At 55.6% G+C, this 12,422-nt stretch overlaps 1 protein-coding gene across 5 annotated transcripts; it reads right to left on the bottom strand.

The window, feature by feature from the left end:
* Positions 1-345: 345 nt before the first annotated feature.
* Positions 346-8,107, bottom strand: Sou (required for meiotic nuclear division 5 protein souji). Of its 5 annotated transcripts, none has more exons than XM_037236902.1 (10): positions 7,841-8,107; positions 6,795-6,932; positions 6,230-6,375; positions 5,490-5,630; positions 4,430-4,567; positions 3,718-3,850; positions 3,163-3,352; positions 2,261-2,363; positions 1,504-1,658; positions 346-1,246 (listed from the first exon to the last, which is right to left on the bottom strand). In XM_037236902.1, exons 2-10 carry the CDS (start codon positions 6,928-6,930, stop codon positions 1,183-1,185), a joined length of 1,206 nt encoding a protein of 401 aa, XP_037092797.1. In that variant the 5' UTR covers positions 6,931-6,932; positions 7,841-8,107; the 3' UTR covers positions 346-1,182. The 5 variants fall into 5 exon arrangements, with proteins under 5 accessions (XP_037092797.1, XP_037092795.1, XP_037092799.1 ...); XM_037236900.1 differs by having other exon boundaries at positions 7,861-8,106; XM_037236904.1 differs by lacking the exon at positions 7,841-8,107 and adding an exon at positions 7,169-7,234.
* Positions 8,108-12,422: the final 4,315 nt, after the last annotated feature.

Consider the following 12,422-nt stretch of genomic DNA (forward strand, 5'->3'; position numbering starts at 1 on the left):
GGAGAGAGAGGAGAGAGATGAGAGAGAGAGGAGAGAGAGAGAGAGAGAGAGAGAGAGAGAGAGAGAGAGAGAGAGAGAGAGAGAGAGAGAGAGATACACACACACGTATGTATATATATATATATATATATATATATATATATATATATATATATATATATATTTATATATATATATGGGCTGTGGGCAGTCTCATCAATCACAAGCTCACATATTTACTCGTGATTTTACACCTATCTTTCCTCCTTCTCTTTTTCTCCCTTTCATCATCACACCTTTGCTGTGCTCGCTTACAGACGATGCGATGAACATCTGCGGTGAATCACTTGACCTTACAGTTCCATCTCACTACCTTTCCCTGTATTCGGAACAAACCGCCTCGTACGTTCATTTTCATCAACGTCTGTCACAACAGCCTTGTGTGCACAAAGCATATGTCATAAGCCGTGTGCGCCCCCTCCCAGTGCCGACGGCTCGCCGACTGATAGCACGGGTCGCACAGTTCCACGCGGAGTGTGCACAACAATGACAATATTACAGACTGGACTCCTGAATACATGTCATAATGGCCATCACGTCCTACGTAGCTGTCCCAGCCACGGATCCCAGGTCCGGTGGTAGTGAGTCGACAGAGCAGCCACCGGTCGTCAGCCGGGCGGCGTCACGGGCGGGACTGTACTCGGCCCCGCAGGAGCCGCTCCGAACTGGCCAGAGCGCCCCGCCCGTCCCTCAGTCTGCCACCGGCGGTCCGGAGACGGCTGCCGGCTCGCCTTTCCTTGCCACCGCCGCGGCGACACACAGCACCTGACCTTGTGCACAGGTCATCGTCGGGTGACATGACACAGCGCGCTCGACGCTCGTGCCTCAACTACTCAGAGCACACCTCACGGCCGGCGGCGCGTCACACACCGGAGTCGCTACGCTATCTCTGAGGACGCTGTCCTCCCAAAAGCAGTCAAGCCCGCCGCGCCCGGCACCGCGCGCGAGGCGGACCCGGTTGTGAGAGGCCCCTCACCATCGGCCCACTGATAGCGTCCGGCTAGCGATGGGACGGCTGAGCGGCACTAGGCGATGCGCGGCGCCACGCACGCGGCGCTGCCGGCCTGGCGCTCAGCGCGCCGGCGCCGGCGCCAGCTGCCACCGGACACGCTGTGAGTCGGGCGGCTGCTGAGGGCCGTCGCGTCAGAAGAACACCTGCTTCACGTCCGCCGTGTTCATCTCCACCGGGCAGTACGGACACTTGAGTCTGGAACGTGGACAGCTGCGATTCAGGAACTCGCCGCCGCGTCGGGGTCAGTCGGTGCTGTATATGGCCCGCGGGACACATACCTTTTGCTTCAGTCAACAATCGAATGACCACACCAGCTGGCCAGCTTTCGTCACAGATTTAAACAGAATCCGACGCCCCTCCCCCCCCCCCCCCCGGCACCATCATCCCCGTGTCAACAGCTCAGCACGCCGTGCCGGCGCGCGCGTGATGCCTGTGTCGGGCGCGGGACCTACTTGTTTCCGTGGCTGAGCTTGTGCAGGGCGTCCTTGGAGATGCAGTGTCCGCAGACGAGCCGCACTGGCGGGTTCTGCTCGGTGGCCTGCTGCTTGAGAATCGGGCAGGCAAACACACTGTGGAAGCGCAGCTCGCGGTCGACGTCCACCTCGATCTGAGCGAACGAGGGTAGAGATGGCGTCAGAGCTGGGTCACATCAGGGTACGCCAGTACAATCACGGACTCCAACACGGGCGGTGCCGAAATAGTTATGCTAGGTGAAATGGGAGGCCCATCAGAAGTTTTGAAAGTTACGGCACTTCGATAACTGCATCATTTTACATCGTGCCAAGTCCCAAAAAACGATTTAAATTGACTATGACAGTTCACGCTCGTTTCTAGAACTGCCCCTGGCACTTCACATCAGCAAGTTTGAATCTATTCTACAACCTGACCAGCAAAACGGGACTTATCCCAGCCTATTTCGGGCGTATATTGCGCTTTGGGAAAAACTAAGCTCAGGGTTAAAGACCGTTCCAATCCGCAGAAACTCGAACCCAATCGAGAGAGGCGATTCATGACTCCTAGTCCCAAAGATTTTCTGGATTGCGTAGCGAGGAATCTACAATAATCCCGGAATTTCCAAAGCAGCCAGTCGGCAGACCTTACTTAAAGCTGCCCGCCATTACTTAATTTGATGCCGTATCTGCGAACGTTGGCTGCGGCCGGCCGGCGTCGCCGGGAGTCGCCAGAGCGCGCCCCGGACTGGGTGCTCACCGGCAGGTCGTCGTTGGAACTCCACATGCCGCCCACCTGGCGCTGCTGCATCACCTGCTTCATGTTCATCAGCAGCGGCACCGCCTTGCTGCCCGCGTTCACGCTGCCGGCGGAGCGGAGCATCGTCACGACAGGTGGACGGAACACAGGGTGGCCGTCAATGTGCGCGAGAGAGGGCGGACAGGTGGACGGAACACAGGGTGGCCGTCAATGAGCGCGAGAGAGGGCGGACAGGTGGACGGAACACAGGGTGGCCGTCAATGAGCGCGAGAGAGGGCGGACGCCTCTCTGACGGCCGGACCAGGACTCGTCACGGCCCCGCTCACAGACCCACACAGTTCTGGGTCTGAACAGCTACTGCGCCTGACGACGCGCACTGCCTGACAGCCACCTCACAGCAGCGATCAGCCTCCGGCCCGACAAACGCCACCGGCCCCCGACTCGACCCACGCCACCGACCGCCGGCCCGACCCACGCCACCGGCCGCCGGCCCGACCCACGCCACCGGCCGCCGGCCCGACAAACGCCACCCGGCCCCCGATCCGACCCACGCCACCGACTGCTGGCCCGACCCACGCCACCGACCGCCGGCCCGACCCACGCCACCGGCTGCCGGTCCGACCCACGCCACCGGCCGCCAGCCCGACCCACGCCACCGGCCGCCGGCCCGACAAACGCCACCCGGCCCCCGATCCGACCCACGCCACCGACTGCTGGCCCGACCCACGCCACCGGCCGCCGGCCCGACCCACGCCACCGGCTGCCGGTCCGACCCACGCCACCGACCGGGGGCTCGACTCACGCCACCGGCCGCCGGCCCGACCCACGCCACCGGCTGCCGGTCCGACCCACGCCACCGACCGGGGGCCCGACTCACGCCACCGGCCGCCGGCTACACTCACACGACCAGCAGGGGGCTGTCGACGCTCACGCCCAGCAGCGAGCACGCCTCACGCGTGAACAGGTCGCAGATCTCCACCCAAAGACTCTCGCTGGTCAGCAAGGCGTACGGCGACTTCTGCAGGCCAACGTGCACGTACGCCAGTGCGCCCATCAGTGAACGGACCTCGCCGATCAGCTGGGCGTACACGTCTGTGGGAGGGGGTGGGGTGGGGGGGGGGGGGAGAGTCACGGGTCAGTGGGGGCTGAGTGCCACTCTTGAGGGAGCAGGCCCTAAGCCAGCGCCAATCACCGCTCTGTACGCTCTGAGCGGTGCCGAGCAAATGTATGCCTACGCCAGCACACACAAGTCAACCATGTCAATAAGAGAATGAGTGCTTGAATGCTCCTGGCATCAACTATATCTAAGAGCCCAGACAAAAGACGAGTGACAAGCGCGTAAAACCCGTCGTTGTTACAAACCAACGCCCACTTTAAGTCAGCACCGAATAGTCAATGAGACTGACACCAAGCGCAGCTGTTGGGTGGCACTGACCGATATCCTTTCGCCCACTCACCGTCCCGGTTGACGTAGGCCTGGCAGAAGCGTCCGAAGTGCACCCGAGCGTACATGATGGCCTCCTTAATCCTGCCCTGCTGCAGCAGTGTGACGTACTTGAGCTTCTTCAGCCGGAACTCCAGGAAGCTGCCCTGCAGCGAGGCAGGCGAATCAGAGGCCCATACAGACCGTGTCCAGACAGCTGCAATGCCCGGTCTGGGGCGTGCTCTCTCGACGGCTGCGACCTCCCTGGCCAGCACCTCAGTCGGCCAGTAGGGCCACGCCTTCCGTGTGGTAACCTGACGCTTCAGAATAACGCGTTCGGAAAATAAGAGAAGCGTACATAACAGTGTACAGAAATTGACAGGACCTGGTCTCGGGTTGGCGCGCAATGAGTACTTAACTGGCCTAACAGAAACTAACAGAAGCGCACATAACAGCATACAGAAACTTCCAGAGAACCTGATCTTGGGTTAGCGCGCGCCGAATACTTAAATGGCCTAGCGGAAACTAACAGAAGCGTACGTAACAGCATACAGAAACTGCCAGAGGACCTCATCTTGGGTTGACGCGCACTGAGTACTTCATTGGTCCCAACACATCCTTGGTCGAAGTAAGGCGACGCGAACAACCAGGGCATTTAAGATTTGAAGCAGTTTGAAAATTGTCGGGAGCAAGTCCCAGCTCATCAGCGGACACGGCTGACGAGTTCGCAGCCGGGAGAGCCTCACGATGTGGTGCAGCTGCCCGGTCCACTGTTCCACCCAGGAGAGTGCCGGCTCCAGCTCCTTCCGTTTCAGCGCATCCACGATGCTGTTGATAACCATGTAGGGCTCCACCACCGACTCTGAGTTCTCCAGCTGAGCTGACTGTGTAGTGCGGGACCCGGGTCAGTCGACTGGCCGGCCCAGCACCGCCCACCCCGTCAGGTCAAGTCCGGTCAGATCAGGGCCGGCCAGACCAGGTCCGTTAGCTCAGGGCCGGTAAGCTCAGTTTGAGCTAGTCCAACCAGGTCTAGTCAGCGCACTGCGCAGAAGAGCTGCGTTCGTTAATCACGGCAGTCCTATGGACGGGCAGTTGGTGTAAAAATAGCCTGAATCGCTACGTGTACCGTACCTGCAACCTTCAATACCATCTGTACACTTAAGTACAGGAACAGCACCTGCCTGGCTTGACATCCCACAGCAGGGCAGTTGAAATGTATACATTCAGTACACCTCGCGACCAGTCCCGCAATCCACGGCCCCGGCGCAAACTCTGGCCCAGTGGCCAGTCACGTTAGAAATTCATCGCGCATACAGGCTGGTGTGCTGAGCCCATGCAGCGGTAAAAAAAAACGGGACTAACTTTCTGATCAGCCTACCAACAACAAGCCGCACATGGTCCGCTATGATGTTCACAACTCCAGCGTCCACGTCCGTCCTCACGGGGCTTTTCCCGGCGTCATCGCGCTGCCAGGCTTGTTTATATGTCCTGCTCCTCGGTCAGGCCGCAGTGACAACATTGTGCGGTCCCTCACCTCCGTAACAACAAAGCGGGGGTATGGGTGCCTGGCTGCGTATCTGCCGACCCTCGGGCAGGCCGGAGTGGTGCTGCATGCGCCCGGGCGGCGGCCGGTCTCGCCCGGGCGGCGGCCGGTCTCGCCCGGGCGGCGGCCGGTCTCGCCAGGGCGGCGGCCGGTCTCGCCCGGGCGGCGGCCGGTCTCGCCCGGGCGGCGGCCGGTCTCGCCCGGGCGGCGGCCGGTCTCGCCCGGGCGGCGGCCGGTCTCGCCCGGGCGGCAGCTAGTCCCACCTGGACGAGCAGGGCGCCCAGCTCGGGCAGGCCGGTCCGGTAGAAGTGTCGGCAGATGACCTCGTTCACCAGCTTGGCGCCGTGTTCGGACGCCGCGAACTGCCGGTCCAGCGCCGCCACCGAGTAATCGGCCGCGAAGTTCTGCCGGCCAGGATGCCCCAACACTCACGACAGGCAACAAGCCGCCATTGCCGAACTTGCCGAACGCCATTGTTTTTACGAAACCCTAAATAGGCGGGTAAAACGCATATTGTCTCAACTTTTATGGCACTACATCTAATATCCCCCATCAGTAACGCCACTCTCATGAAACACCTGCCATCCAGCCATCCATCCAAATAAGACAAAAGCAACATGAAATCAGTGCACACCTGTCCAGTCAATACCCAAGGCAGACACAGTTACAGAATGGGCTGAATGCAGCAGTAACCGGGCAGCTGAATTTCCACAATTGCGATAGCTATCATCCCCTGCAACACAATACTTCCCACATATTCAAAAACAAGTTGATCAAACTCACACTTGTGACCAATAATGCAGCTTTCACCTTTTAATGCTGCAAGCAATGACTACAGTTATCCAAGTCAAATAAACCCCAGAGCTAAAAGGTATGCAAATTACAGCAGGTGATATAATTCTAACCCTGTATTGTTGGACTCATTTCCTATTTAACACAACTCTCTTTTGTCTACAGCCAAAATACTGTATATAGCCAGCTTATCCATTGCTGAACAGCTCACCTTGTCTATAGCCTTGCCAACCTTGGAGACAGTGCTGTGCAGCTCCCGGTGGCCTGTTGATGCCTTGGTAGCAATGGCCCGAGCCTCCGCCAGCAGCTCCATGATTTTGACAGCTTTGGCTGCACTGATCTGGCCATCTCCCTCCCCTGAACATGTCACAACTTCTGTCAGTTAGTTCAAAGTATGACACATTTACAAAGGAAAACAATTGCCTCAAGGGATGTCCCTAATCCTTGGCAAAGCTTATCATATTGAACTGAACTCAAAACAGCAAGTAACTATGCAGAATTAAATGCGGCTCCCTTTTAGATAGAAACAGATTCCTAAGACACATATAAGTATGCAACCATGCCACCCAATCTATGCAAATGCATCATCAGAAAACAAAAAATTAAACTTAGAAAAACATTGCACAATGTCAATGCTGAATTACACCAACTTCCATGGCAACAGACTGCATGGCAGCTAAGTTACTTATGTGTCACAGCATGTACACATCCCATGGGAACACTAACACACAGGCTCATGCTCTCGAGTAGCCTGATATATACATGAAAACACTCACGCTGATTAAGACTTGATACATAAACATCTATTTTCTGTATTATTTCTTCCACCTTTCGTTGATTTTCCCTGTCTAAATCCTTGAACTTCTCAAAGACTTTGTCGAGCTCTTTGTCAACAGCCACACATGCATCCATTCCTGAAACAAGTATATATTCATCTGGCATGGCTGGTGCAATTCATATTGTGCAATTTTCATTTCACACAGTCCAAAACAAAATCAACTCATATTCAATCATAGTCATTGCAGTCTTACACCCAGTCACCCAGTCTTACACCCAGTCACAGCTTTCTTTGTGCCCAGTGCACAATGCTCATAAACCAGACTTTGACCCAATGCAAAGAACTTTGAATTCTCATATTTACTGCATTTACACAATGAAACTTATGATGCAAAGGCCCTGTTACACTGAAATGCTTAGCATGATATGCATTGTGCAGCCTGGGCGGCAAAAAGGGGCAACAAGCCTGTGCACGCCAATCCATATTGACCATTTAATTCAGTGGATTTTTGATTATTGATGGTTTTGCAGTCTAAAGAAGCTACATGATATACAGTTCTACTTTGATGCAAAGATATGGGTCTCAATAAATGCCTATGACATATGCTCAGTACAGGCTGAAGACACTGCATTGTGCTCATTAAACAACACTGACACAACTTACAATGACATGGTGAACAAGACAGAGTGACCACCATTAGGTATAACCTTGTACATAGTTCATCAGACTAGTAGATCCAATTTGAATCACCACTGGAAACACGTCCATGAACCATAGGGTCCTCAAGTAACACACTAATGAGAACAAACATTCAAAACGATGGCATCCATCCCAGGACTGTTTAAAAAGTTCTAAACATCTTTTCAAATTTAGAAAAGTGCATACTTTGATAGCAGGGTAAATTACAAACAACAAATGTTGTATAGAGCATTATTGCAAGAGCTTATTATTTTGCTTCTGCCTCATGTTCCGAGTCAATGATGAACGATGAATCTGACATCATGACAGACACAAAAAGGGCAATATGCCATCCAACAAAGATACCTTGGTGTTTTCCAACTCACCCACTAGTGTTGTTCTACCAGCACCACCAGCATCACATCTCACACGATGTCCACAACGTCCACAAGACACCCGCGGACCATCGCGGTGAACTGCGCGTCACGCTGGCTCAAGGTGTTATGTTATGTTTTGTTTTGTTTTTTTCTGGCCAATGCAGGGATTTTTTCCGACGGACCTAGAGTCACTTCCGAGTGCGACAATTATTTCCGGCAAGGGGGGCATTCCACCTTCTTGCACTTTTCACTTAATCAGGCGCGTACGATTGGGTCAGATACCAGTTCCACGAAACCCCTCCGAATAAACATCCGTGAAGCTAGCAGTTCAATATTCTTACGTAGTAAAAATCGACGATCCCTGCGGTTTTCACAAAACTTATGCAAAAAGTCTGCGCATATGCACCCTCCAAAACGGAGGGTGGTTACGTGCCGGGCTAAAACATACTCCAAAATGAAGGGTGGCTACGCACCGGGCTTATACACCCTCCAAAAATATTTCAGATGGTTGTGCGTGTCAAGCATACGCGGATTCCCAGCCTTAGAGGGAGGCAAGTGCAAATATGCAGAATACCAAGCGAAAAGTCGGCTCTGTGCGTGATAGGTATCAAATGATCACGAAATCCATCAATTCTTTCTGAACCAGTCCTATTCTGAACACAAATTTTCGGCTTCCGGGCCCGCATCTCCAGTGGATGGGTGGCTAGCATGCTGGTCTCGCAGGCGATAAGCCCGGGTTCGAATATCGACGACGGCCGATGTTAAGGGGGTGGCGTCATGGCCAATCGGTGTGGCATGATGGTGCCGACTCGCTTCACTTCTAAGCGGAATGAATGCTAATATGGGCTTTTCATACCGGACAGCAGCGTAGTTTCTTATGCCCAGGGGAGGACTAGAAGTAGGGCGGACTCCGTCCCCCAGGTGGAGGGAGTCCACACCCTACAGAGTTATAAAGGATCCAGTGAAAGTTAACTATAAATCTAAATGAGGCCAGCAACTTGTGTTAACATTAATTGAAAATGTATAATATGTCAACAGTATGTGTAATGTAATGTGTAAAAATGTGTAAACGCAAGTGAAAAGTTAGGCGCACACGCCCCCTTCCGGGCAATTGTTTCAAGATCATTCCGCCCCAGCCCGGGGTGTGTACCAGCTGCCATTCTGGCAACATGGAGGTGGGTTCGCCTGATGAGTCTGTCCGGAGGCCCTCACAGATGTGCGTCCTAAATTGGTGCCCTCCTGGCGCGGAAGGCCCTTAAGCGCCTTTTGGCCGGGGCACTTGACCCGGAATAGGCGCAAGAGCCCTCATTGGGGCAACAGGATCTCTGATAACCGCAGGTGGTCCAATAACTGGCACAGAGACCCATGTTCGGCCAACGGACCTTTGGCTAAAACGGGGTGAAGGGCCCCGCAAAAGCCCCGGGTCACCTCTGGCCGACTCGGGACTCCTTCCGTCACAGGACCCCCTGTTGGACACTCTGGGGGCCTGACCGTCGAAAGACCACTCATTGTTGTGGGGACTTCGACCAATACAAATCGCGGGCCTCGGTTTTGTTTCTGCTAGAGAAATGGGGCCCCAGGGCTCAGAACAATACGGAGTCAACTATTCGGTGTAGTGGTCTCCGGCCGAAATAGGTGCCCGCACTGTCCCATGGGTCCACAATCGGCGAAAAAGGCATATTGGCTGACATTTGGGATCATAGCCACACGGGCCAGGATGACCTGCAGCATTCCTAGCCTTACGGCCATTCAGCCTTTCCATCGCCCCGTTGATCGTCAGTCTTGAAGGGCACATCGGTCCCTCTTCAGGCACCCTCGTGACTGACAAGGGCTCCCGACCAACTCGGGGGGCCTTGTCAACACCGGACCTCCGGCTAGGCGCTGTGTGCTCCTGGCCGACACAGGTGCCCCTCATTGACTCGGGGTGCACAGACCAATGTAAATCGTGGGTCCTGCTCTTGTCCCTGCTTGGGAAATGGGCTCCCGGGCCCAGACCGGGGCCCAATCGGTGTAACGGGCCCTCTGGCTGGTATTTGAGGGTCTGACCCGCGCCCCTTCAGTGACTTTAGCCAGCCCTTCGGTTCCCATATCGGATATACGGTGCTCCCATTTGAGATTTCGTCGTGGTCACCTGAATGACACTTCAGGCTTAGGAGCAATCACTTTCTCCCCACGACAGTCCGACACCAAGGGCAAACCGAGTTCGGGGAGGGGCAAAAAAGCGGAAAATAACAAAAGTTTTCCCCAAAACGTACGTCAACAAGCGGGGGCGGATCCAGAGAGGAGACCACGAGGCGTGCCCTCCCTCTTTGGGCCCCGGAGGCGCCCATTGGCTCCGGGGGGCTCACATTCAGCCGAACAGGTGCAGTTTTTTTAACGTACAACGCAACAAAACTGGGTATCTCTGGACTTTCAGGCCACCAAGAACAGTCGTAAGCGAAAGTAAATGGCATATGAAAAGTTCCAAAAATTGCTCAATGATCGGAAAAGTTGTGGACAGGAAATCTTAAGCCCCATTACACTTTCTGGGACCCCATGCTGTTTCCGGGGGACCTATATGTCCCTCGCAAATTTATTTCGGTCGTTTAGGAACATACCACGTTGTCCTTCATTTATTTGCATTTGATCAGAGGGCCGTGCTGTTGTTGGGACCCTTCCTGTTAGCCTGCCGGGGAACTCTTGTCAATCACGGGCCCTTCCACGGATTATTTCCATTTGCCAGAAAGGCTCTGTGAGCGGTAGCCAGAGTCCCATACCTTAACCTGCCGGGGCATTCTCAGTTGCTCAGGAGCCTTTTACGTGGGTATCGGTTAACCTACGGACACCCATATGCCCATGGGTCCTCTACATTGGTCCAGGGCGTTTCCAATTCTTTGTCACTTGCTTAGGGCCCTACCCTTTCGGTTTCATTTGCGGCTGACTTTTCACTCCTACCGAGACTCGTGATGTTAACCTGTCCGTGCACTCTTGATTGCACAGGGGTGCTAATTTATAGTCTTTAATAATTCCCCTTTGCTCGGAGGGTCCTGTGCTATGATCAGGTGTTTGCAGTGCAGTTGTGCTTTGAGTCCTGCGCCCCCGCTGGGGCGGGGGTGCGGCGGAGACGCGTCGCCGCCGCAGTGTCGAGTGTCAGATTCGCAGGCCGGCCCCGGCCCGCGGCCCCCGCTGTCGACAGGCGCCGTGGGGAGAGCAGAGAGGGAAGGCGAACTGTCAGGACCTGCTGTGGAACGTGGCTAAAATACAGAGAGGCTTTGGTGAAATACTTGGCGTCTCATTACAAGCTACTTCGGCAAAATGGCGACCGGATTTGATGTGAGACTGATACCAGAGTTCAGCGGTGCGAGTGGTGCAGATGTGGTGGACTGGCTTGAGAAAATGGAGCTGATTTGTGGACTGCAAAAGCCTCCAGCGTGCGAGACGTCACTGATTGCCCTGCGGCTGACGGGCGGCGCCTCAGCCGTGTACAGGCAGCTGCCCACTGAGGACCGGCAGGACGCGAAGAAGGTCAAGGACGCCCTGAGGACGGCATTCGTTGTCGACAAGTTCGTGGCCTACGAGCTGTTCACCGCGCGCCGGCTAGGGGCAGGTGAGACGGTCGACGTCTACCTGGCCGACCTGCAGCAGTTGGCGTCGGTGTTCGGCGGCCTCAGCGACGAGGGTATGAGTTGTGCCTTTGTTGCTGGGCTGCCCGACGCTACCAGGCGCACGCTGCGCGCCGGTGCTCGCCTCGAAGGCCTGTCGTTGCCGAACCTGGTGGAGAGGGCGCGGGCCGTCCTCAGGGAGCTCGGCGCAGCAGAGGTCGCTGCAGCGGCAGTTCAGCGAGGGCAACCGACAGCAACAAGCTTCACATGTTTTACCTGTGGACAGGCCAACCACCCGGCCAGGGATTGTCTCAGCGGTCTGGGTCGAGGCCGTAGGCGTGGACGACGCGGTGTACGGAGACGTCCCAGCCAGGAGTGGTGTCAGGCATCACTTCAGACCAAGTGGTGGAAATTGACGGCGTACCGTGACATGTGCGAAATTTGCGTCGTGGAGGCGATAATGCTGCCGAGACAGGCGAAGCCGGTGACGGAGGCGCGGATGACAATGATAGTTTGTTCGTGAGGGTGCCTGTAGCCGGAGAGGTTGCTGATGCTGATCACTTTTGGGATGCTACTGATGCTGATGATAGTGACGGTGCGGTTGCCGATGACGGTGCCGGTGTGACAGGCGACGGTGACGAGCGAGTGTTGCCGTGTCGGAGCGGACGAGAGCGAAGGCCCGTGCGATTGTACACTTGTTGATCATTAGGATTAGGGTGGGGTGCTTGTAGTGCAGTTCTACTTTGAGTCCTGCGCCCCTGCTGGGGCGGGGGTGCGGCAGAGGCGCACCGCCGCCGCCGCAGTGTCGAGAGTCAGATTCGCAGGCCGGCCCCGCCTCGCGGCCCCCGCTGTCGACAGTCGCCGTGGGGAGAGCAGAGACGATAGGTGAACCGCCAGGAGCTGCTGTGGAGCGAGGATAAAATACAGAGAAGCTTTGGTGAAATACTTGGCGTCTCATTACACCGGGGCTTCATAGGTCAGTCTGTCGAG

This window comes from Pollicipes pollicipes, unplaced genomic scaffold (genome assembly GCF_011947565.3).
Source record: "Pollicipes pollicipes isolate AB1234 unplaced genomic scaffold, Ppol_2.1 Scaffold_7261;HRSCAF=8764_pilon_pilon_pilon, whole genome shotgun sequence".
NCBI classification, from domain to species: domain Eukaryota; kingdom Metazoa; phylum Arthropoda; class Thecostraca; order Pollicipedomorpha; family Pollicipedidae; genus Pollicipes; species Pollicipes pollicipes.